General features: G+C 29.3%; 2 protein-coding genes and 1 long non-coding RNA gene across 5 annotated transcripts in view; 2 read left to right on the plus strand and 1 right to left on the minus strand.

Moving 5' to 3' along the window:
• Positions 1-17,366, plus strand: part of LOC107070882 (uncharacterized) — a 26,537-nt gene extending 9,171 nt beyond the window's left edge. For all 3 annotated transcript variants that reach the window (XM_089179513.1, XM_089179512.1, XM_089179514.1), the window contains exons 4-5: positions 60-394; positions 10,425-17,366. In XM_089179513.1, the coding sequence (XP_089035639.1) occupies positions 60-394; positions 10,425-10,504 (415 nt within the window). In that variant the 3' untranslated portion in view covers positions 10,505-17,366. The remainder of the gene's footprint in view (positions 1-59; positions 395-10,424) is intronic.
• Positions 1,432-9,208, plus strand: LOC149033403 (uncharacterized). Its single transcript, XR_016178907.1, has 2 exons — positions 1,432-2,631; positions 4,913-9,208. It is a non-coding gene; the product is annotated as an uncharacterized LOC149033403 (long non-coding RNA).
• LOC107070873 (facilitated trehalose transporter Tret1) lies at positions 16,880-22,071 on the minus strand. Its single transcript, XM_089179511.1, has 3 exons — positions 20,917-22,071; positions 20,686-20,763; positions 16,880-20,583 (listed from the first exon to the last, which is right to left on the minus strand). The coding sequence occupies exons 2-3, from the start codon at positions 20,735-20,737 to the stop codon at positions 19,205-19,207; spliced, it is 1,431 nt and encodes a 476-aa protein (XP_089035637.1). The 5' UTR covers positions 20,738-20,763; positions 20,917-22,071; the 3' UTR covers positions 16,880-19,204.
• Positions 22,072-22,702: the final 631 nt, after the last annotated feature.

The following is a 22,702-nucleotide window of genomic DNA, read 5'->3' on the forward strand; positions in this document are numbered from 1 at the left end:
AATACGAATTTGATGATAAATAATATTTCAAATTGGAAATGACTTTTTTTTTTTGGCAGGAAGATTCATTACGACGAGGATGAGGATTATTTGGCGTTGAACATAGCCGATGAATTAGAGGACGAGGAGGAGGACGAGGAGGAGGACGAAATATTTAGCGGTCCTGAACAAATTCAGGAACCACGTGAGACTTATCATAGGCCGAGAAAAAAACGAAAACGAAAGAGACGAAGAAGAATCGAATCAATTGAACCGGAAGAGGAAATTGTTGGTCCTGAGGAATTACCACCTCGTGCCAGGTGGACTATTGTTGCCACTGCTTGCCTACTTTTGGCTATGTCCTTGCTTCTGGTTGGAGTCACCCTAAGAATGGCACCTATCATTGATGACATGGGTAAGCAAAGCTTTCAATCCTAAATCATTTATTTTCTTTTTTTTTTATTTGGGGTAAGAACTGGCAGGGGTATACGGATTCTGATTGGAACATGCGAAAGCTCTACGAATTTTTTTTTATTGTAACTCGAGATCAAATAACACTCGATTTAATTTCTCAATTGTTTTCGATGATAAAAAAAAAAAATAAATCTCTCTAAAGGTTCACTTAACGATTTTTTTTTTTTTTTTTTTTTTTTTTTTTAATTTAAAATTCGTATACGTGAATACACGAATAATATGGAAATAAATTTAATCGTTGAAAGTTTTTAGCGAACGAAAGTTTTTCAACTAACAATCTAAAACTTCTCCTACAACGTTTTTTAGTTTTTGATATTATTCGAACTCAGTCGTGTACATTTATCACAACACGCCTCATTTCTGGAATATCACAATTCTATTCCAGAAAAAAATGGGAGGGAAAAAAAGAAAGAAAGAAAGAAAGGTCCAAACCAAAAAAACAGGGAATAATAAAATGGCCCATAAAGTAGAAATATCAAAAGAGAATCGATTTAGTCTCTTATACAAGAAAAAAGAAGAGAAGAGAAAAGAAAGAAGAAGAAGAAGAAAAAGACAAGCATAGAGAAAAAGAGATTGAGCTTTTGGATTGGGAACACGAAGAAGAGGGGAAAATAAAGTAAAAATTCGTTGAACAAAAAAAAAAACGTACTCATTTAGAAAATGTGTTCAGTTCGAACTTCATAAAACATTGAAGGAGAAAAAACACTCATGTTAGAGATATCAAGATGAAATTGCAAGCAGTGTCGTCAATCTTTCAATAAGAAATTTATCCTTGAAGATTCTCGGGATTCGTCGATAAAGAAAGAGAGAAAGAGAGAGAGAGAGAAAGAGAGAAGAAAACGACGACTTTTATTCAGTATCCGAACGAGGTAGCGACACCATCTACCGTCCGAATGGATTAGATCTATTACCTACCAACCACCTACCATCGAATGAATCAAGAATCAAGAAAAATCATATATATATATATATATATATATATATATATATATATATATATATATCGTGTTCTAAGTGATTACTAAGGATTAAGAATGTCTACTTCGGTTTTAATCGAATTTAATTGAAAAATTAAATTAAAAAGAAAAAAAAGAACAAACAAATAATTAGCTCAAAGAAGACAATAATTTTCATCCAAGTTTCATAGTGTTACGAGAAAAAAAGAAAAAGAAAAAAACTCAACACTATTATCAAAAAGAACAAAATAATAAATGGACTTCGTTAGCCAATTAACAGGCTTTTAGTGTACGCTAGTGTACTACCACACGATCAAATTATTTCTGCAAAAATGTAGCATTTAAACAAAAAAAAAAAAAAGCGAAAAGAAAAGAAAGAAATAAAAGAATAGTAAAAAGAAGAAGAAGAAGGAAAAAAAAGGTAGAAAAATGGAATGAGAGAATTTGGTGCGAAAGTAGTAGCCTCGCTAGCCTACCATTTCGGTAGTTTTACATTGTGATTTTGGTATGTGGAAGTACCAACCACACAGAGAGACAAAAACATACACACACACACACTCACAGAGAGATCCCAGGTACAAACGGCGTAGGTAGATGCACCGTATGCTCGCTGCGAAGCTTGAGAGGAGCGCTCCACGCCTCCTAAATTAAAGGCGCACGTCTGCGAATCCTCCAGTCGACCGTCGGATTTCCGTGGTAGAACCGCTTCGAAGTCGACACTCTCTCTCCTGTGCTTTTTTCATTTCTAAAATCTTTCTCAATCCAACAACCACCACTTGCTTTCCTTTTTCCTATCCTTGTTCTATCTACCTACGTTATCCTACGTTCCTACTATCTCTGTCTCTGTCTCACTCTATCCCTTTCTATCGTTGTGTATGTTTATCTCTGTCACTCTTGTGCAAAAAGTGTTCTACAAAGTGTGTCGAGTTCGATATCCTTCGTGTCATCATCAACGTCTAAAACTCCTCTCTTTGTCGTGCAAAACAAAGAAGTGCTTTTGTGAATTTCCACAGATTTTTTTGATTTTCTTTTTCTTCTATTTTTTATCCTCTCGAAAGCACGTTCCGCTTTTAAACGTGTGCGTGCTTGTCTGTCTCTGTTGTGTGTGTGTAGTCGTGTGTATGTGTATGGGTGTGAATGCGTGGATTGGTCTTATCTATTGTTTTATTTTATACATGCAAGAGGATTATTATCTTTGAATAGTGAAGACACAATTTGAAAGGTAGTCAAATAGTAGTCTTCTATTTTGTTGTTGTTGTTGTTGTTTTTGATAAATATAATATGTGCATTTTGTTAGAGACACGCACACACACGTAAAACGTACGAACGAACGAACGAAACGTTTAATTGAATTTTGTCAATGAAATTATTTTGTATTCTCAATTATAATACTCGTTTAAAATATATTTCAAACGTTGCAGGACATACTAGGATGATCGTAATTATTTATTTTTTTATTTTTTATACTCGTTGAGAAAATATTTAGTTTTAATGAAGTTCCAAAAAAAAAAAAAAAGAGAAAAGAATCATTGCATTTAGAAAAAGAGTATAAATATTATCAATCGAAAAATTTCAATCGTTTCCCGAGAGAAGTGCAATTCGTTGGTGCATATCGTAAAAGAAAATTGCATTTCCAATGAATGGGCAACGTAGATACAAACAAATTTAACGTAGAAAAATATTTCATTGCATAGGAATTATATAGTTGTGGTGTTATTATTACATGAGCGAGTGTGTGTGTGTGTCTGTATATTCGTTATAAAAAAGCTTCATTTGTTTTTTTTTTCTTTTTCTTTTAGGAAAAATAATGTAGATAATTAAAATAGGTAAAAATGTATTACTACATATTACAAAAAGAAAAGAACATTTTTTTCCTTCTTCAAAAGGGGGTTGGTTAATTGAAAAACAATGTTTTTTTTTGTCTTCCATTTAAAATTATTCGTTTAATTAGTAAACTATTAAATTCACATTTTTATCTTCTTTCTTTCGCGTGTTTCTGTTATTTATATATTTGAAAGAATAAGATTAATATTTATAATAAATGTTACTTCGCAATAGTAGTTTTAATAATTAGTAATATCAAAAGCAGACGTTGTCCCAATTGATTTTCATTCCCTAAAGTAAGATCATTAATCTTTCCATGCATTTCAACTAGGTCTTTATAGTTAGCGTATCAAATAACCCTAACAGGTGTTCTCTATGGAATATAACATAAAATTACCTAAATATTATTTTAATTATTTTAAATATCAAATCGTTAAATATGAACATTTGTATATTAGGAAAAGATCCAAATAAAACAACAAAATAATTCATTATTTTTACCAAGTAATTCTTTTTTTTTTATTCGAAATAAAGATTAATATTCGTGGTATAATAATAATAATAATAATAATAATAATAATAATAATAATAATGTTAAAAACTTTTCGCAGTTGGTCTTACTGCGTTTACCGTAACATCTCTAATTATAGGAACTCTCTCGATATTCGAGATGTAAAAATAGGAATAAGTTTGCCGAGTAAGGTAGGTCGGAATCATTGACTTCTTTTTTTATCTTTTATTTTATTTTTTTTTTTTTTTTTTTCTTAATTGTTTCACTATTTCAAAAAGACATCCCGAATAATCTAAAAGTATCAAATAACTCTACGAGATAAAAGTAAGAAGAGAAGGGTTAGATCAATTTGAGAGATAAAAACATTCACGAGAGAGATAGTTTTGAATCTTTTTGATTGTCAGTGGGACATTTTCATTTCGTGTTGTTATACAAAATTCGAGATCGTTGATTATCTTTCCCCCTTTTTTTTTTTTTTTTTTTTTTTTTAAATTGACAATACCATCCAAGCAAAAGTTCAATTCAATAATTGTCCGAATAGAACAAAGACACACGACCCACTTCCGAATAAAAATTTTTATCGACGAGGGGTTCATTATTTTTCTGCTCGACATGACGTGTTCTCTCTCTCTCTCTCTCTCTCTCTCTCTCTCTTTTTCTCTCTTTCTCAAGAGAGAAAGAGATACACACATTCTCATGGTAGTACTAATCTAAAAATAAATCTGGAATTTTAAAGCCAACTCGCGAACTTTTTCTTTATAGATTTTCTTTAACTATCGTGATTTGGTACTACTTGTAACAGAAGAGAGAAAGAAAAAGACAAATGATGAAAATGTAAAACAATTTTATCATTAATTTTTTTCCACTGTGTATGTGTATGTGTGTATGTGTGTTCTATAATACAATAGTAGTTCTTTTTATAATTTTCTTTTTAACAATTTCCAACATACAATGCTTTCCTTTTATATTTGTATTTTTGATTTATATTGAAAAATAAATATTTTCGTAGAATATTTTCTTCTGTATCGAAATAACAATTGAATGATTCGTTTCAAATTTGTGATCTCTTATAAAACACTAGGATCGAAGTATAGAATTATTTTCAGTTAGATCTGAACGAATTGTTTCTTAAGGTTTATCTGAAATTCGATTTTCTATATATTGATAGAATCAATATATATCCAAGGAGAAAAATCTGAGGTCATTGGAGAAGTAGCGAGGTACAGCTGTTGCAAATGCAATTGGAAAATTGGTTGTGGTTTTAACTATAATATGGATCGGTGCACTTCCTTCTGCATTTCATGTGGTCATATCACCTGTTACGCTTGTCACTTGCTTGCCTCCATTTTCCGACATACGTATCCTATATGGTACTATTACTATTACTATTACTATTACTACTACTAGTAGTATTCATTATTATGCGAATGTCCTTATACCAGTTGAGAACTGGTATATGCTAATATTGGTAACGAGTACACGAGTACTATCGATTATCAATATCTACAGGTCCCTTCCTAGATGAGATCAGGATGGATACACGTTAAACCACTTCCAAATTTCGGCTTTCTCATCATAGTCTATTATTTTCTTTTTCTTTTTCTTTTTCTTTTTATTTTGTATGTTCATTAAAGTAGATAAAACACGTTTCCTCCATTTTTCTTCCTTTTTTGTTCATTTTGTAATTTTTTTCAAAGCTCCTCGATTAAAGGTTTACCTTCGGAAAAATATTACCTCCTAATACTCACGAAGAATGGATAAGCGAATATTCATTTTTCTTTCATGATAAAAACCCTTTTGAAAAAAGGCTCCTACCGATAACAACTTTAATCCAGAAAACGTTGAAAGTCATGTGAACTATGATTAATTTATTTCAACAACGTATTTTCACTTTAGTTTCAAATAAAAACAATATTTTCTCTTTCTCTAACTGCAATTTTTGTTCATTTTTGTTTCACGAATGAGAAGATGAATGAACATTTTCCCTTATCCATGAGTTTAGTCTCGAACGCATCAGAAACAAATTTGTACCTAATTTCCTACGTTAAACTGATTTAACTGCAATCGAATTAGCACCCATCTCTCTTTCTATTTCTCTATTTATTGGTTTTCATTTTTGTTTTTTTTTGTTTTGTTTTGGTGCATAAAGGAAATCGTTCAAACCAGTCATATCCTGAACAATCGTGTTGTCTTTGGCCAATGCATTTTCATTTGAAATCTCAAATTTAGGATTTTTCTGTGTATATACACAAATCGAGTAATAAAAAAGAAAAAGATTTTTACGACTAAAATCAACAATCTATTATAACCTTCTGTTTCTTCTCACGTAAAGCTTGAAAATGATTCAAGATTGATTCTAATCTACGATGAAATTTTGTAACATATCGTTTTTGCACGTACATATATAGGAAGACATGAAAATCCATCATCAATCGAATCAATTAAATTGGACTTCCTCGAGGGTATGCCAATTTCCTAGATCGAATGTGCTCACGTTAGAACATGCCAGACAAATATGAAGCAAATCGTATGACTTGTGTTTGCCAAGGAAATTCAATTTCCGAAATTATAGCTCGATTCAGGAAATCGTCATCGTCGTCGTCGTCGTCGTCTTCGTCGTCGTCTTTTTACCATTCACCTGTTGTACTAATACAAAAATGAAGATTTTCATGGTCAATATTAAAAAAAGATCGATATATATATATATCATTCATTTTATTATTATTAATCCTTGAATTTGTACAAACGAATCCTTCTATTTAATAATTAACAAATAATTATTTATCAAAATAATAAATATACAACTAAGTGTCTATGAAAATTACTTTGAACTTAAATTTATTCGCAACTCGATGAGATGATGATGATGATGATCATCATCACCAATACTAAATTTCTAGATATTAACAAATTCGCGATTGCTGACGTAAATTTACGTCATTTTACATTTTAAAAGTTTTATAAAAATAAATTTATATATATATATATTTATACAAATTTTATAATACAAATATATAAATATTTAATTGATAATATATAATATTAATTTAAATATATATATATATATTATTTAATATTTAAATATTTATATGTAATATATAAAATTTATATTTCATTATTTCAATATAATATTTAAATAATTCATTATTTTTGTCAATACCCAGTATTAATAAAAGAAAAAATATACCAGCCTTGAATGTGTTAAAATACGATTAACAATTATTCTTTCAAAAGAACCACAAAACCACAATCTAGGTGTGTGTCAATTATTTTTTTCTTCAATTTCGTTTGAATCATCATCATCGTCATCATCATCATCATGTATATAGGGGGTTCGGAGTAGTGTTGCAAACATTCGCCGAACTCTAAAGTATATATTTATCGACGTGAACGTAGAATGTGAGCGCGCGCACCATTATGCTATACATGCATTATAGTACTATACCTCAGCCCACGAGGGTTAGACACGCGCATATGCGCATATTCGCATATACACACCAACTCATACACACTCGTATAGAAACAGAGAAAGAGAAAGAGAGAGTATAACACAGATAAACGTATACACACTCATCAAGAAATATACACACAAATACGTGGAAACGCGGTCGAGGCAAGAGAAGAGAGACATGGAAAGCGGATCGGTGGCCTAGTAGATCCTAGTTGCTAAAAATACACGTCGCAATATACTCAAGGGTGACGTCTAACACCTAGACCTGACGTTTCAGCTCTTCTTTACTCTCTGTATACATTCGTTTCTTCTTCTTCTTCTTCTTCTTCTTCTTCTTCTTCTTCTTCTTCTTCTTCATTTTAACATCTGGAAAAAGCGCAATCCTTTTCCAACTAGCTCAATGGCAACCTTGTTATTTGGAAGTGCTTTTCCAATCTTTACTTCCGCTTCTCGCCATTATCAACTCTTTGCGTTACCATTAGTGTGATTCATTCTCTTTCTCTTTTTCTATCTGTCTGTATCTTTCTCTCTCTCTCTCTCTCTCTCTCTCTCTCTCTCTCTCATGTTAGATTGTTTGTAGAAGAAGGTTTGTTTTTACAAGATATCTGGAACGTCACACCAGAACACGAATAACAAATCGTCGAGTTCGTTAAATACGCGCGAGTAGGTATAATAATGCGAAGAACACAATCAATCTATCTATCGATCATGCAAAGAAGTCTTTCGTTTTTTTTTTCTTTTTGTTTCTTTTCTTGTCAGGAAGACAATCGTTAAACATTTTAATTAAATTATAATGCATTATCCATCTGATTTTATTAATTGTCTTCGTTGTAACAAACGTTGTAAGGTTAAGATTATGGTTACGAATTAGTATTTTGAACGATTTAAATGATCGTGTATAAGACGCGCGAACAGGTGTTACAATTAAATTTCTTTAATGTAGGATTTCAGTTAGAAAATATTCTTTTGCACATTTTATTAATATCTAACGAATTTGAAAAAGAAAAAAAAAGAAAGAGAGAAAGAGAGAAAGAAAGAAAGAGGAACGACAAATTCTAAAGAACCACATCTTTTGAAAAGGAATTCGTCATAAAACTTTGTAATTAACGTCAGGACACAATCCAACGATTGTGTGAGTATTAATAAAAATGTTCTTTCGAGAGTTGTAGTAATTTTAATTCGAGGATAATATTTCTTTTGCATTTCTTACAAAGTATTTCTCATTCAATTAATTCGAGGCAATAGATAATATTTAATTGCGTTTCAAATTCTATGGGGAGGGAAGGGGGGCAGAGGGCAGAGGGGGGGGTAAAGAAAAAACACAAACAAAAAAAGAGATACACACTCATTGTACGTTATCCTGTAAAACTGTAAAATAATTGCTCGTATTTATAATCCGAATAACCTATATAATGTCTTTGGGTCGATCGGCTTTAATCCCCCTTTTATTTATTTTTTTTTTTTTTTTTTTTTTTTTTTTACAACGATGCAAAAATAACTTTTTAAATATTTATTATGCGCTCTTCTCTTTTCTCATCCTCTTCCTCCTCCTCCTCTTCCTCCTCCTCCTACTTTCCTTTCTATTCTATAGTTTTATTTTATTTTTATTTTTACTTTTATTTATATATTTTTTTTTTCTGTACAATTTCCTAATAAAAATTTCAGACAATTGGATAACATTTTCAGATAAACTTGACGTAGCAAAAATAATCTCGTTAGAAATTTTCTTAGAAGATGAGCAAACGAACGTTCAACACTTATCCCATGATATCCTGCTTTGTTAAAACACGTGATTCATCATTAAAACGTAGAAAATAATCTTTCATTATATATATATATATATATATTTTTTGTTTATTTCACAACTCGAATAATAAATCGAAATAAACGGGACAATTGTTATTAAATTTATTCACGTATATTGTCTTTTGTTTTTTCATAAATCAAAAAAAGTGGGCCCAATGAAAAGATGTTATCGACAATAAATTAAAAAAAAAAAAAAAAAAGAAAAAATAGAAATGAATATGAAACCGAGCACTAAAGAAAATCATCGGACAAGACGAGCATCAGCTACGTATTCGGAGAGGGTGATTTTTTACGTGGACGATTTAACAGTGGAAAATTGTCAAAGCTCGACGCCAGAGCTTTATTATCATCGTAGAGAAAGCTCGGACAGTCCGTATCGATCGAATTCTGATTGCGTTCAGTTGGACGATCGTTCGGCCTTGTATCCACCATCGGCACCTGACAATATCTGTTTAGAACTTGACGATCGTTTTGCCCTTTACAAGCCAATTAAAGTTGAAAAAGTTCGTAGAAATTCGAATTGTTCGCAGACAAATACTAATAGACGTTCGTCACACAATTTGGATGTTGAAACTCGTTCGAGTCGACGTTCCAGCGTTCAATCGGGTCGTTCAAGAGCCAATAGTTCTGGTAGACCAACTCCTTTAGGTAAAAACATAATTATTTATCACGAAGAAAAAGAAAGAGAGAGAGAGAGAAAAAGGAAAAATGTGTGAATGAACACTGATGATGATGATGATGATGATGATGATGATGATGATTCCCTTCAGGAGATGGAAGAAGAGCTAGCGTATCGAAGAAAAACAGAACACGAAGAAGTGGGACTACAGCTACCAGACGAAAGGATTCCGTTCGACCAACCAAATTCGAGACCAAGGAAGCTGCGAAAAAAGTCCTCGAGGATGAACAAGATACCGAACAATCTAGACGCCATCGTAGAATAGCTATGATCGTTCTGGGAACGTTCTTGTTTCTATTGGCTGCCTCAGTCCTCGTAGTCGTGGTCACATTGACTCATAGTTCCTTTCTCAGCCCTCCTACAGGACCTAAGGATTTAATAAAACATCGCTCTCAACGTAAATCATTGGAAATACATTTTAAATAATATTTGTCATTTTTATTATTAATTGATCTTTTCTTTTGTTTTTTTTTTTGTTTTTTTCGAAGAGCTTTTGCATTTTTGTTTTTAATTTTCTTTTTTTTTCTTTTTTTCCTCATTTGGATTTTCATCTTGAAAATTATACACGAGAGAAGAGTATATTTACAAATTTGTGCTTGTAAATTTTCTCTTTTATACTTTTTTCTTGTACAACTCGAGTTTTGTAGTTTAAACAAAAAAAAAAAAAGAAAAAAGTAAGATCTCTCGAGATGTCTTTTAACTTGGAATTCATTTTGGCGGTTGTAAACATTTGTATTGTTCCAGTTCGCAAAGAGAACGAAGAGCTGCTGAACTCTCTGAACAGGGACACCTTCGTGCCAGTTAATGCAACGGTGCCTCCCTAAGGGCAACGATTACCAAGATGAAGGATGTATCCTATTTAACTTTTGGAAGGTTTTGCAACAAACCAATATGCCACATTTACTTAGTGGATATTTGATCGAAGAAGAAGAAGAAGATACGTTCAAGGATACGTATGATGGGAAGGTGTAATATAATTTTCAACGGCCGTAGGACTTCCTTCCTTCGTAAAGAGAATTCGACCAATTCAAATGTTATCCTCAAGTTTATTTCTTTTTTTTTTTTTTTTTTTTAACTATAAATAAATTGAATAACAAATAAATTAACCCCTTAAGTTGCAAGCTCGAGTTAATTCGAGCGGTGTTGTATCACGTTGAGCCAAAATTGGTTCTTTTTGGCCAGATTTTTTTTTTTTTTTAATTGTTCCTTAAGGGGTTAAACTATAAGATTTAACCCTTTGCACTCGAGGACTTCGCTACAGAGACAATAAAAAAAATAAAAATAAAAACTGAAACAAATTCAATTCAGTCTACACAACATATCAACTATGACCTTTTCTTTTAACTGCACACATGTCATTTATTTATAATACGTGAATATGATTTTTCTTTTTTTTTTTTTTTCTATTAAAATTGCTTTGTAAATTGTTGGTAATATGTGAAATGAAAAATATATGTACCTTCGAGTGCAAAGGGTTAAATTAACAAAAGATCAATGATAATAAATAAGATTAGTTAACACTAGAAATACCGACAGTTGAGAATTGAAATTTCTATCAAAACCAATCAAAATGACTGGTCTTTAAATAAGATTTAAAAGTAGATTATTTTTTATATTTATTGACTTATTATTATTTTGCAAAAAAAACTTCATATTTTGAGATCTTAAAAACTATATACAATAACAATAAGTATCAAAATATTCTTGATACCAAATCAAGTTAAAATGACTGACGTGGTAGTTCTAGTGTTAAATATTTGATTAATTCGATTTGATGGAAAAATTAGTACACTAATTAGATTGAACAAACTAGTCCCAATATTAGGGATATTGTTTTCGAAGTAGTTGTTCAAGTTTCACCCATTAGATGAGGACATAATCGATAATCTTAATAATCACCCAATCCAAAGGGGAGAATGGAGGAAAACTTTTGATTGGTCGATTTCACCAACTCGAAGTAGGAGAAATCTCAGCAACGGGAAATATATATTTTGTATTGAAAAAAAAAAGAAAAATATATATTTCAAGTTGTCGCGTTTATTATTTATCGACGACGTTAAATATTAATGTTGTTCCTGTTATAACTTACGATTGAACAGGAATCATTTGGCAGTAATAATTGATTACTGTGCTTGTTGTGATCTAATATAAAAAAAAAAAATATATATAAAAAAAAACATTTTGGATCGTTATTGTTGTTGGTAGAACGAATGCCGCGTCGACGATAAGATTTTGTCAAAATTCATTTGAAATTTGTTGTACTCTTACGAATAATCCAGCCCTTCACTCTCGTACGTGGATATAACCCTTTGCACTTGGAATTATATTTCAAATTTTGTTGATTCAACAGATTCCAATGATTTGTAATATTTTATTAATTATAATTTACTTTTTAAATTGAAAAATATGATAATTTAAATCTATTGTAAAGGAAGAAATAAATGAACAAATAAAATGTTCATTTTATTTTCATTATTATTATAATTTGTAATTGTCAAAGTTGTGATATCTTTTGAGGTCAAAATCAATGTCGAGTCACATTCGACAAAGGAGTGCAAAGGGTTAGTATTTTTTTTTTTTTTTTAAATAATAAAAAATAAGATAAAGTGTTGAATAAAACAAAAGACACACACAAACACACACGACTCGACAATCGTTCTCATACCGAATGCCGACAACGAAGAGAAATAGTTTTTAAACAAAATGATTTCTAATCAAGAGAGAATCTGTTCGTTGAGAGAATCATTTTGAATATAATATTAAGATCGAACAAATTATATTACTAATGTGAAGAAAAATATTTGTTTAATTATTTTGTTTGTCGATGATATACAACAAAAAAGTTCAACTTCTCGAATCTTATTATTCTATGAATCTGTGAAATGATTCATTATTTAATTAGAATTTTATCGAACAAATTTAGCTTCACACTTATGACACATAGGACAGCCATGTAAATACAAATGTTCATTATTATCAAAAATTCAAGAATTATCGTAAGAATTACAGAAAAAAAGAATAAAAATATTAAGAAAAAAAATATATATATAAATATATATAATATATATATATATATACTAGAGAGGAGAAAATAAAGAAGCCAAAATTATTGTTGTCAATTGTTTGTATGATATAAAAAAAAAAACAATTATTGTCTTTTAGAAGCGCACGATATTCGCGCTTTGCCGTCGTCGTCGTCGTCGTCGTCGTTGTCGTCGTCGTCGTAACATAATATTACGAAATTAAATTAAACATTTATCAGGTATTAATTATAACAATTAAGAAAATCGAATTGCAGCAGCAGCAGCAGCAGCAGCAGCTTCCTTTTTTGTAAATGATTCGATTTCGTCGCAGGAACGACGAATCGATCTCGTGCTAGAAAATTCATTGAATTTTTTATGACAACGGGTATGTACCAAAATAATACAACAACAACAATAACAACAACAACAACAACAAATAAAAAAAAAAAATTTTTAATAAAGCAAAGAGACACCCTTTAACTCGTAGATAATTTAGAAAATTGAGACACATCGTTTATTTCTTTGCTAAAACTCAGGAAATTATTTATCCAACAGGGATTATTCTATTTGTCTCTGAAATAAAATTAAAAGAAAAAAAGAAAAAAATAATTGATGCCACAGATAATTGAAAATAAATGACAATTCTTTGATAGAATTGTTCAAGCAACTTGCTTGAAATTTCTGACAAGTTTTAATCTTTGCCTCGCGTCAACAACCCTTATTATACGCGTCGATTGTAAATAATAATAATAATAATAATAATAATAATAATAATAATAATAAAAAAAAGAAAGAAATTACTATTTGTTAAGAAAATATTCTCGAATATGGAAATGTAATTTCTGATTAACTGGAATAGCAAGATTATGCCATTAATATACTCGACTGAACGATGGAGGATTATGATGGATTCATTGACATCGTATCAGTCATGTTAATATTAATTGATCGAAATAATTAGATTATAGACGTTCGAAGGAAGATTACGATGATCTATGAATAACGCTCGTCACAATCGGCTTTTACCATATAATATAGTTTACCATGTTTATTTTGTGGGCCTCACTATTATTTTAATCAAATTATTCTAGTAACGTTGACCTAGCAATTTCAAAAAGAAAGAAAAAGGAAACAAATTCTAAAAAGTCATTAAAAGTACACAGATATATTTTTGTTCTCTTCGATGATCTTTAAAGAACAAAAAATTAACCACATCGTTGAACAATCTTTCCTAAAAATCCTCTTGTTCTCTGTCAATTTCAAGATTTTGTGGGCCCCACTATTATTAATTGAATCCAATTATTCTCGTAACGTTGACCTATCAATTCCAAAAAGAAACAAATTCAAAAAAAGTAATAAAAATACATAGATATTTGTGTTTTCTTTGATGATCTGTAAAAAAAAAAAAATAAGTAACCACATTCTTAACACGTTCCATGCCAAGCCCTTTTTACCTGACTTGTCATTCAGGCCATTTAACCACATGCGCTACGATTTAACTTCACGATTGTGATTTTTGTGTGCGCTACAATATTGCACTTTTTTTGAAACAATATCGCTGACAATGAGTTAACTATTATTTTCCATTTTACAATATTGGTTGATATAATGAAAATAATATAAATCTATTTACACCACGCCTATTGACGTGATGCACACGTCGCTCGCAGTTTTGAAACAAAAGCATCTCGACGCCTGCGTGGCACGTCTTTATAGCGCAAATGGTTAATTCTACTTTAAATCAAAAATTAAATTAAATTAAATCAACCATAACATGTAATTATTAATTATTAGAAATATAACAATTAAACAAACTTATGTGCTTTGTTCTATACTACATTTTGTATAATGCAACAATATTTTAATAGGAATATTTTCCTACAGAATTACATTTTATTATAAACAAATATTTTCAGTCAATTAAATAAATATGTCTAATGATAAGTGTACCACCAATGATACCACGTGACATGAAGAACAAGTTTAACGTGTACCACCGGTGGTACACATGGCACGGAACGTGTTAAACAATCTTTCCTTAAATCCACCTCTTGTTCTCCTTCCATTTTAAGACTTTGTTCAACACTAAAAATCGAAACTAACGAGCACTTCTATTTATTATCCTTAAACGTCGTGTGTTACTATAGTTAGTCTCATCAATCGATTGGCCTAACATGAAAGACAAAATAAAAGAAAAGAAAAGAAAAAATACGGTGAAAATAGAAATAAATGATAATACACACATATGCGTTGCACCGTACAATCATAACTTTGTACGAATTCTAAATTAAGATCTTTAACTTTCATTGGGTGTGTTCACCGTAATAGCGACGTAGTGAGAGACTGCCTTCAATTTTCTCAAATTTTCAACGTTCCATGTTAAACGTTAAAAACACGAAGAACGAGAAGAACAAAATATCGAAGAAAATATAAAATTAACAATAACCAACAAGAAATAATAAAAATGAAATGGAGAAGGAAAGAGAAAAAGAAAAAAAAAAAAAAAAAAAAGAAGGCAAGAAAAACCTCGTTAAATGCTACTTGGGGAGTGCTGGGGAGGGGAATGGGAAGGGGGGAGGGAGGGGGGTAAGGAAACTATTTAAAAGACATTCAAATCGGCTTCATATAATATAATAATTATAATAATAATGATAATAATAATAATAATAATTACAGTTAATGGTTATCAGTTAGTTATGATAATAGCGATAAAAACTATAGTAATAATTATTATTAAACACGATACTAAAAAAAAAAAAAAGAAAAAAGAAAAAAGAAGAAAATCAAATAACAACAACAACAATAATAATAATAATAATAATAATAATAATAATTTTAATGATAATGAACGATGACGATGATAAAAAATGCTTTTACGTAAAACTATGGCTAGCGAATAATTGAAAAAAAAAAATAATAAAAAATAAAACGCGAAGAATACACTTTTTGAGAATACAATTTCTTTCACGAGTGCACTCTCTTTCATGAGTGTATGTGTGTACGTGTGTGTGTGTGTGTGGCCTCTATGTCCGACTACTAACAATAAATAAATCTCTTCTTCGATTAGAAGAAGATTAGGAAAATTCGAGGATAGTTAAGTATTACGTTAGTAATTTTAATTTACACTGAAATAAAAGAATATTCATTTATCACTGTAAGGGAAAAGATATATTTATAATATAATAGTATTATAGAATATATATATATATATATAGATATATAAATGAAATTTATGAGAAAAGAAAAAAATTAATAAATAAATAAATAAATAAACTGAAGAGAGAGAGTGTCATATGAGAAATAAATAAATAAATAAATAAATAAATAAAAAAAATAACGCGATAAGCGTATGGAATGAAAGTATGGTACTTGTAACGATGAGTAAAAAAACCAAAAAGCAATGTTTTTTCTTGACAATCACAGAGTCCAGGGTGAATGAACACGTTTGTTTGTTGCATATAAGTAATTCGTGTGTGTGTGTGTGTGTGTATGCGTGTATGTGTATGTATGTATGTATGTGTGTGTATGTTCAAAGAGACTTCGTGGAAACGTTTTTACGTCATTGAACATTGGAAAGAAAACTTGAAGAGAAATAAGTAAAGGTAAAAAAAAAAAAAGAAAAAATAACAACGCAAAATGCTTTGACTTTAACTGCGTTTCTTGATAAAAAACATGAAATGAAAACAAACCAAAATAGAGAATTAAAAAAAACAAAACAACAACAACAACACTATAATAGCCAAATTCCGAGCTTCCTTCACTTTCGTCTTCCCATATCGAAAGGATTAGAATACTGTGCTTGATAATTATCTATATGCTTTGTTAGAAAATAATGTAAAATTATCTTCTCTACTAGTTAATAATATTTACGTTGAACTAATCAGAAAGAAAATATTTTTTGGCAAGAAATTTCATATGTCTGCTGTTTTAAAGAAAAAGAAAACAAAAAACAAACAAACACACTGACAAACTTAAAGCAATTTTTCAATCTAACTTCTGACGTTTGATTTTTTGTTTAATTTAGTAAAAACAATTAATTAACTTTTTCTTGTTTTTGATTAATCATTTGACAATTAGTGAACGACGCTAAAAATACTCAAATATATTTGACAAATATTTCTTTGGCAAATTAATGAACACATTGAATAATTAACGATTAGAATGAAATAAATGCAGTTGTTTCTTTTTTTTTTTTTTTGCCCCCAAGGGTGGTACGTACCCAGTCTCACGAAATAAACGAGAATTTAAATTTTAATCGTATAAGGGGGATGAAAAAGATAAAAAAACGATTCGCTCAAGTTAGAACAAGTTCCAGAGGTATAATGTTAACATTAAAAAAAAGGTAAAAAAGAAAGATAAAATAATATAATTAAAAAATGAAACAACAAGAAGAAGAAGAAGAGAAAGAAAAAAATAAACGTAAACGAGAAAATATGTAATGAATTTTACTAATAATAACTTGGAATATAAAATGTAAAAAAAAAAAAGAACAAACAAACAAACAAACAAACAATGTGGTGTGTATAATAAAAATGACGTTGCGAGATGATGTTAATGAGTGATGAATTATTACAAATATTTATGTTTCTATATTGTAATAACATTTATGTATAAGGGTTATTATAATGCAAGAATATAAATATTAATTGTCCAGTTGATGAAATTTTAAAGCTTTAGTTCCTGTAGAACAAAAAACAATAGAAAAAGAAATATTTCACCATAGGAAACGAGGAATAATAATCAAAAGTGAAGGAACAAACGAGAAGAGAATGTATTCACTTTTTCTAAGGTAAATATAATATTTATTATTTAACATTACAATTTCTTTTTTTTTTTTTATTGTTAACGTAAATTGCAAACTTCTACATTGTAGAAAATACATTGTATAGAAATAGATATTGTTACTAGTCTTTTTAAACCCTGCCTAAAAGGGACGTGTAGAGAGTCGTGCAATTGCGTGAACATATACGTGGCACTGTACAAAATGAACAAAATAAAGTGCCATCTACTTATCTATAATCTTAAAGATGTTATTATAGATATTGTTTTAAAAGATAGTAGTTACAATAGGACACTTTGATCTTTCATTAGAATCATTTGATTTCTTCTAATTCTAATTATATAGTGTGTGTGTGTGTGTGTGTGTATGTTTTCTTTTTCTTTTTCCTATTACTCGGGCCAGTTATATTCGACGCTAAAGCATTTTAAAAAAAAAACAACAACAATAATAATAATTAATTAATTACATCCTTTAAATGTATCTTTCACCCTGCCTAAAAGGGATTAAATAAGTTAGTCATGCTTCAGTGCTCGCCTAAATCCTTCTTGCATCAGGGCCATTTTGGCACGCGCATTTATTTCTTTTTTTTTTTTTCTTAATCGATTTCGTGCGTGCGAAATATATTTTTCTTTAATAACGTTTAATAATAATCGTTATATAATCTTTGGTAGTTCATATTGCACCCTGCCTCAAAGGGATAAGAAGATGTTTTTATTAATCGTCTAATGTTCTCTCTCTATCTCTCTCTCTCTCTTTTGTTTTCGATTTGTCGTTTCTCGAATTTTTGTTTATTTTTTTTTTTCTTGCAAATGTAAATGTGTAAATAAATTGAACTTTTATTTTTGATTAGAGGAGAACACAAGACGATAAATAAATATAATTTACGATTAATATTAATCTATCAGTCTCACTCACTTATTAAACCCTGCCTAAAAGGGACAAAAAAGATGGTCATGCGCAATTGCTCTATTTAATGATGTGGGGCCCAGCTAAACGCACTATTGAAATATTCTCTACTTTCTTCGAAAACTAAACAAATAAATCGATAAACAATTAATTGTCTTAGATTAATTTCGAATGTTGTTGAGAAAGTTGAGAGAATATTAACGAATTCACATTATACACGGACCGAGATTGCCCAGATTAACGAAATATTATAAAACAAGTTTTTTTTTTTATTATTATTATGATTTCTAAACTTGTATTTATAAATAGAAATTCGTGTTCGATTTGATAACAAATTTCTCGAGTTCTTAACTTTTGTTTGTATACTTTTTATAAATTGTTATCTTGACAATCTCGTAACTTCTATCGAAGCCGTTCTTTCCAATGGAATATAAGGGCCCTTAACTTAACAATTAATTATAAATCTAATATATATATTCTTAAAATACTAACAATTCAAATAGGAATTTTCTTTGAAATTGTGCTTTTCCTCTAATAATAATAATAATAAAAAAAAACAACAACAACAAAAACAAAAACAAAACTAGTAAAGTGAAAAATTTCCACGTGTGCTTTTTAAGCGATGGCCTAATCAGATAATTCAAGTTTTAAGTATTAATTCTGTTATCTTACTCGTGATACTTATCTTATCAATTTTACAATCGATCAAACGTAATGAATTATTAATTAATCGAATTACATAAATATTTGTGCCAAATCTTAATTTATATGTGCGTTACCATCGGACTTGTTTTTTTCTTGTCTTTTGAATAAACTTAATTTATGATGTTAATATAAATCTCCTGTTGTTTCTTTTTTTTAGCATTAATTTTATTCTTATTGCAATTGAGTTCTTCCTGGATTTCCAGCAAAGATTTGCCTTTTGTTTCCGGTACTATTAACAATATAAAAATAATACCAATAAAACTACTTACAGCGAACCATCCAAATGCGCTGTAAATTCCAACGGCATCGGATATAACTTGATAAAGCTTCGACACGATGAATGCCAAAAGTGAAGCCCAAAGGTTCACCAAAGAGACAGTTTTACCTTTCACATTGGTTGGAAATAATTCGCCCAACATCATGTAGGGCACTGGACTCAATCCCAGAGCGATTATCAACTCGTAGAACATAACGGAAGCATGAAGTACCCATCCGTATCCGGTGATGTTAATTAGTAAATAAAATTTGAAAAAGTAGAAACCAGCAGTAATCGTTAATGAGACACCAGCGAGTAAAGTGGTAATCAAAAGTAACGGCCTTCTGCCAACTTTGTCAACAAGAACAGCTGCACCTAATCCAGCGACCAATTGGAGTATACTCAAGATGATGACAGCAACCCCGGCAGGAAGTCCATCCTCAGCTTCTTGAAGAATTTCTTGAGTATAGGATTCTATAGCAGCAATACCGCTAAATTGTAGGATCAATTGAAGACCAAAACTGACCAAAACGGCTCGTCTATTTCCACGAGTATTGAAAAAGTTCCAAAAGTGAACTTTATCGCTGAGATCTCTTATAACTGTCTTTTGCATTTGGTTCATGTCCTCTTCCAACTCTTCCTCCGTCGAATTTCTTTTGAGTTGTTTCAGACTTTTCATAGCTTTCTTTTGTTGATTCTTCATTATTAAATAATAAGGTGATTCTGGCATCCATACGAATGATATGAAAAATGTGATTGATATGAGAATGCAAGCGTACGACAGTATCTCGTAAGATACAAATGGGCCAATTACGTGAGCGTAAAGCTCACCAAATGTTACCATCAATTTTATAAACGATCCTAAAGATCCTCTAATCTCTTTATCTGCGATTTCACCGATATACATTGGACATACGACGTAAACAATACCTTGTCCAATTCCACTGATGAAACGAGAGGCATACAAAATGTAAGGATTCCAAGCAACAATAATCAATATCCATCCAATGGTCAGAGGTAAAGCAGCTATCAATAAACTACTTTTCCTACCTAACCAATCCACTATAAATGCAGCTATAATATTACCCGGTATGGACCCTAACAAGTAGAAGGAAGCTATCCAAGAAGCATCATCTGACGTGACTTGTACGTGAGATTCCGTAGATTTTAATCTTGGTAACGTTGGTGATGTCCAACCAATGTGAGAGCCAGTCGATGCCAATGATAAGGTGGCTAATTGTAATTGTAAAAATAATTCAATCAAAAATAACTTTACTTTATTTTTTTTTTACAACAATTATCTAATTATAAATAAAACAAACAAAAATGATTTACCTGTAATCGCTGCCAAATATTGAGTCCATCTTTTAGCTCGCGATTTGTTCATCTCTTATATTTCTTCTTTTTAAACGACTGAAAATAATCAATCGGATTATATTTATAATCTTAAACAATAGGCCTCTTAAGAATAATACCCTTTTAACAAATATGAATTTTGTTGTTGTTGTATACATTATGTACGATTATTATCTTGTCACTGATAATGCCAATAAAAAGGATGCTTACAGAGATTGGAAATGAAACCAGCTAATGCCACCTGAACGAATGAGAAAGCTAATAGATGCTTTATTCTTTAGCGCATTTCAGACGAAATAAGAGAGGATTCAGATGATTGTACATTTTATACAATACTTTATCAGCAAATCTCTTATCGGTAACGAATCTTCCCCACCGAATATTTTTTTAATACGATGTTCTAGAATAAAATAAGGAAACACTACAATCTAATATTTCGTTGATAAAAATATAACACTAATCCAAATAAACGTTGAATAAAATGTCACTTTTTATTTGACATAACTGAATTTAGAATCGTTATCATCGTTATCAAGTACACCTGTCTGTTTAAAATATTACACCTTAAACAATATTTGTCTTTATTAGTATTAGATGCTAAGTCAAAGTTTTTGACTACTGAACGCAGAGTAACGTTAACATTTACTATAAATGCAAATGACTGTCGTGGAAATCTGCCCAATTAAATTTGCAATTTACTGATAAAAATATAAAATAGAAAATTTTCAATATTGACGTAAAATATTACATAAATTTACGAAGTTGTTGTTATATTTCAAACAACGTTTTATCTATTTCTATGTGAAACATCGAATTTAATTTTCATCAAAACAACGTCTGTAAAAAATCCTAGTTACTTTATGTGAATTATAATTAATAACATTGTTTCATGATCGTTCATGATAAAAATCATCTCGTCAAATTCTTCCTTATCAATTTTGTCAAGAAATTTTAAGTAAGACAACAATATTATCTTATTGCAAAAGTGACATGGTATTTGAAATGTTGTATTCGATGCATACATAAAAATTTCCTATTCCTATCAGAGAATGAAAGACAGAATGTAGAAAAAGAGAAACGCATTTTCAGCTGCGTCTTATCAAAAAGTACATTAAAAATGCATAGTAAATAATATCAACAAACGTCATATTAAATCCTCTAAACAGAAGTCTCATGCAAAATACAAATTTCTAATACGTAGAGACAATGTATATTCAAAAATAAGCTCATAAGATGCTTATATATTATGTAGTATTATATAATATACAATTATTTATATTTAATTGAATTAAATAAAAAGTTTAATAACAGTTATGTGTTCTTTGTCAAGAAAAAGAAAGAAAAGTATAATAATAAAAAAGAAGAATGTAGTCATGGTAAAAAGATAATAATTTTATATTTATATTTCAAAATTTATATTTTATATGAAAAGAAAAAAATTAATTATAATATAATATATAATAAGATATAATAATATATATATATATATATATATATATATATATATATATATGTATATAAATTTTGTTATATATATTATTATATAATTTATAAATAATATTATAATTATTATATATATTATATTTATAATCTACCTATCTATCTATCTATCTATATTATATTTATATTTATTAATATTTATATTATAATATTCTTATTATTAATATTTATTGTTATATAGTTTATAAATAATATTATAAATATATATATATATATATATATATATATATATATATATATATTTATATTTATTAATATTTATATTATAATATTTATATTATAATATTTTTATATTATTAATATTTATTAATATTTATTATTATATATATATAATTATATAATTTATAAATAATATTATAAATATTATATATACATATATTATATTAATATTTATTAATATTTATTATTATTATATATATATATATATATATATATATATATATATATATATATATATATATATATAATTATATAATTTATAAATAATATTATAAAT

The sequence above is a fragment of the Polistes dominula genome, unplaced genomic scaffold, assembly GCF_049000335.1.
Source record: "Polistes dominula isolate Pdom_NZ unplaced genomic scaffold, Pdom_raw_medaka contig_27, whole genome shotgun sequence".
NCBI classification, from domain to species: domain Eukaryota; kingdom Metazoa; phylum Arthropoda; class Insecta; order Hymenoptera; family Vespidae; genus Polistes; species Polistes dominula.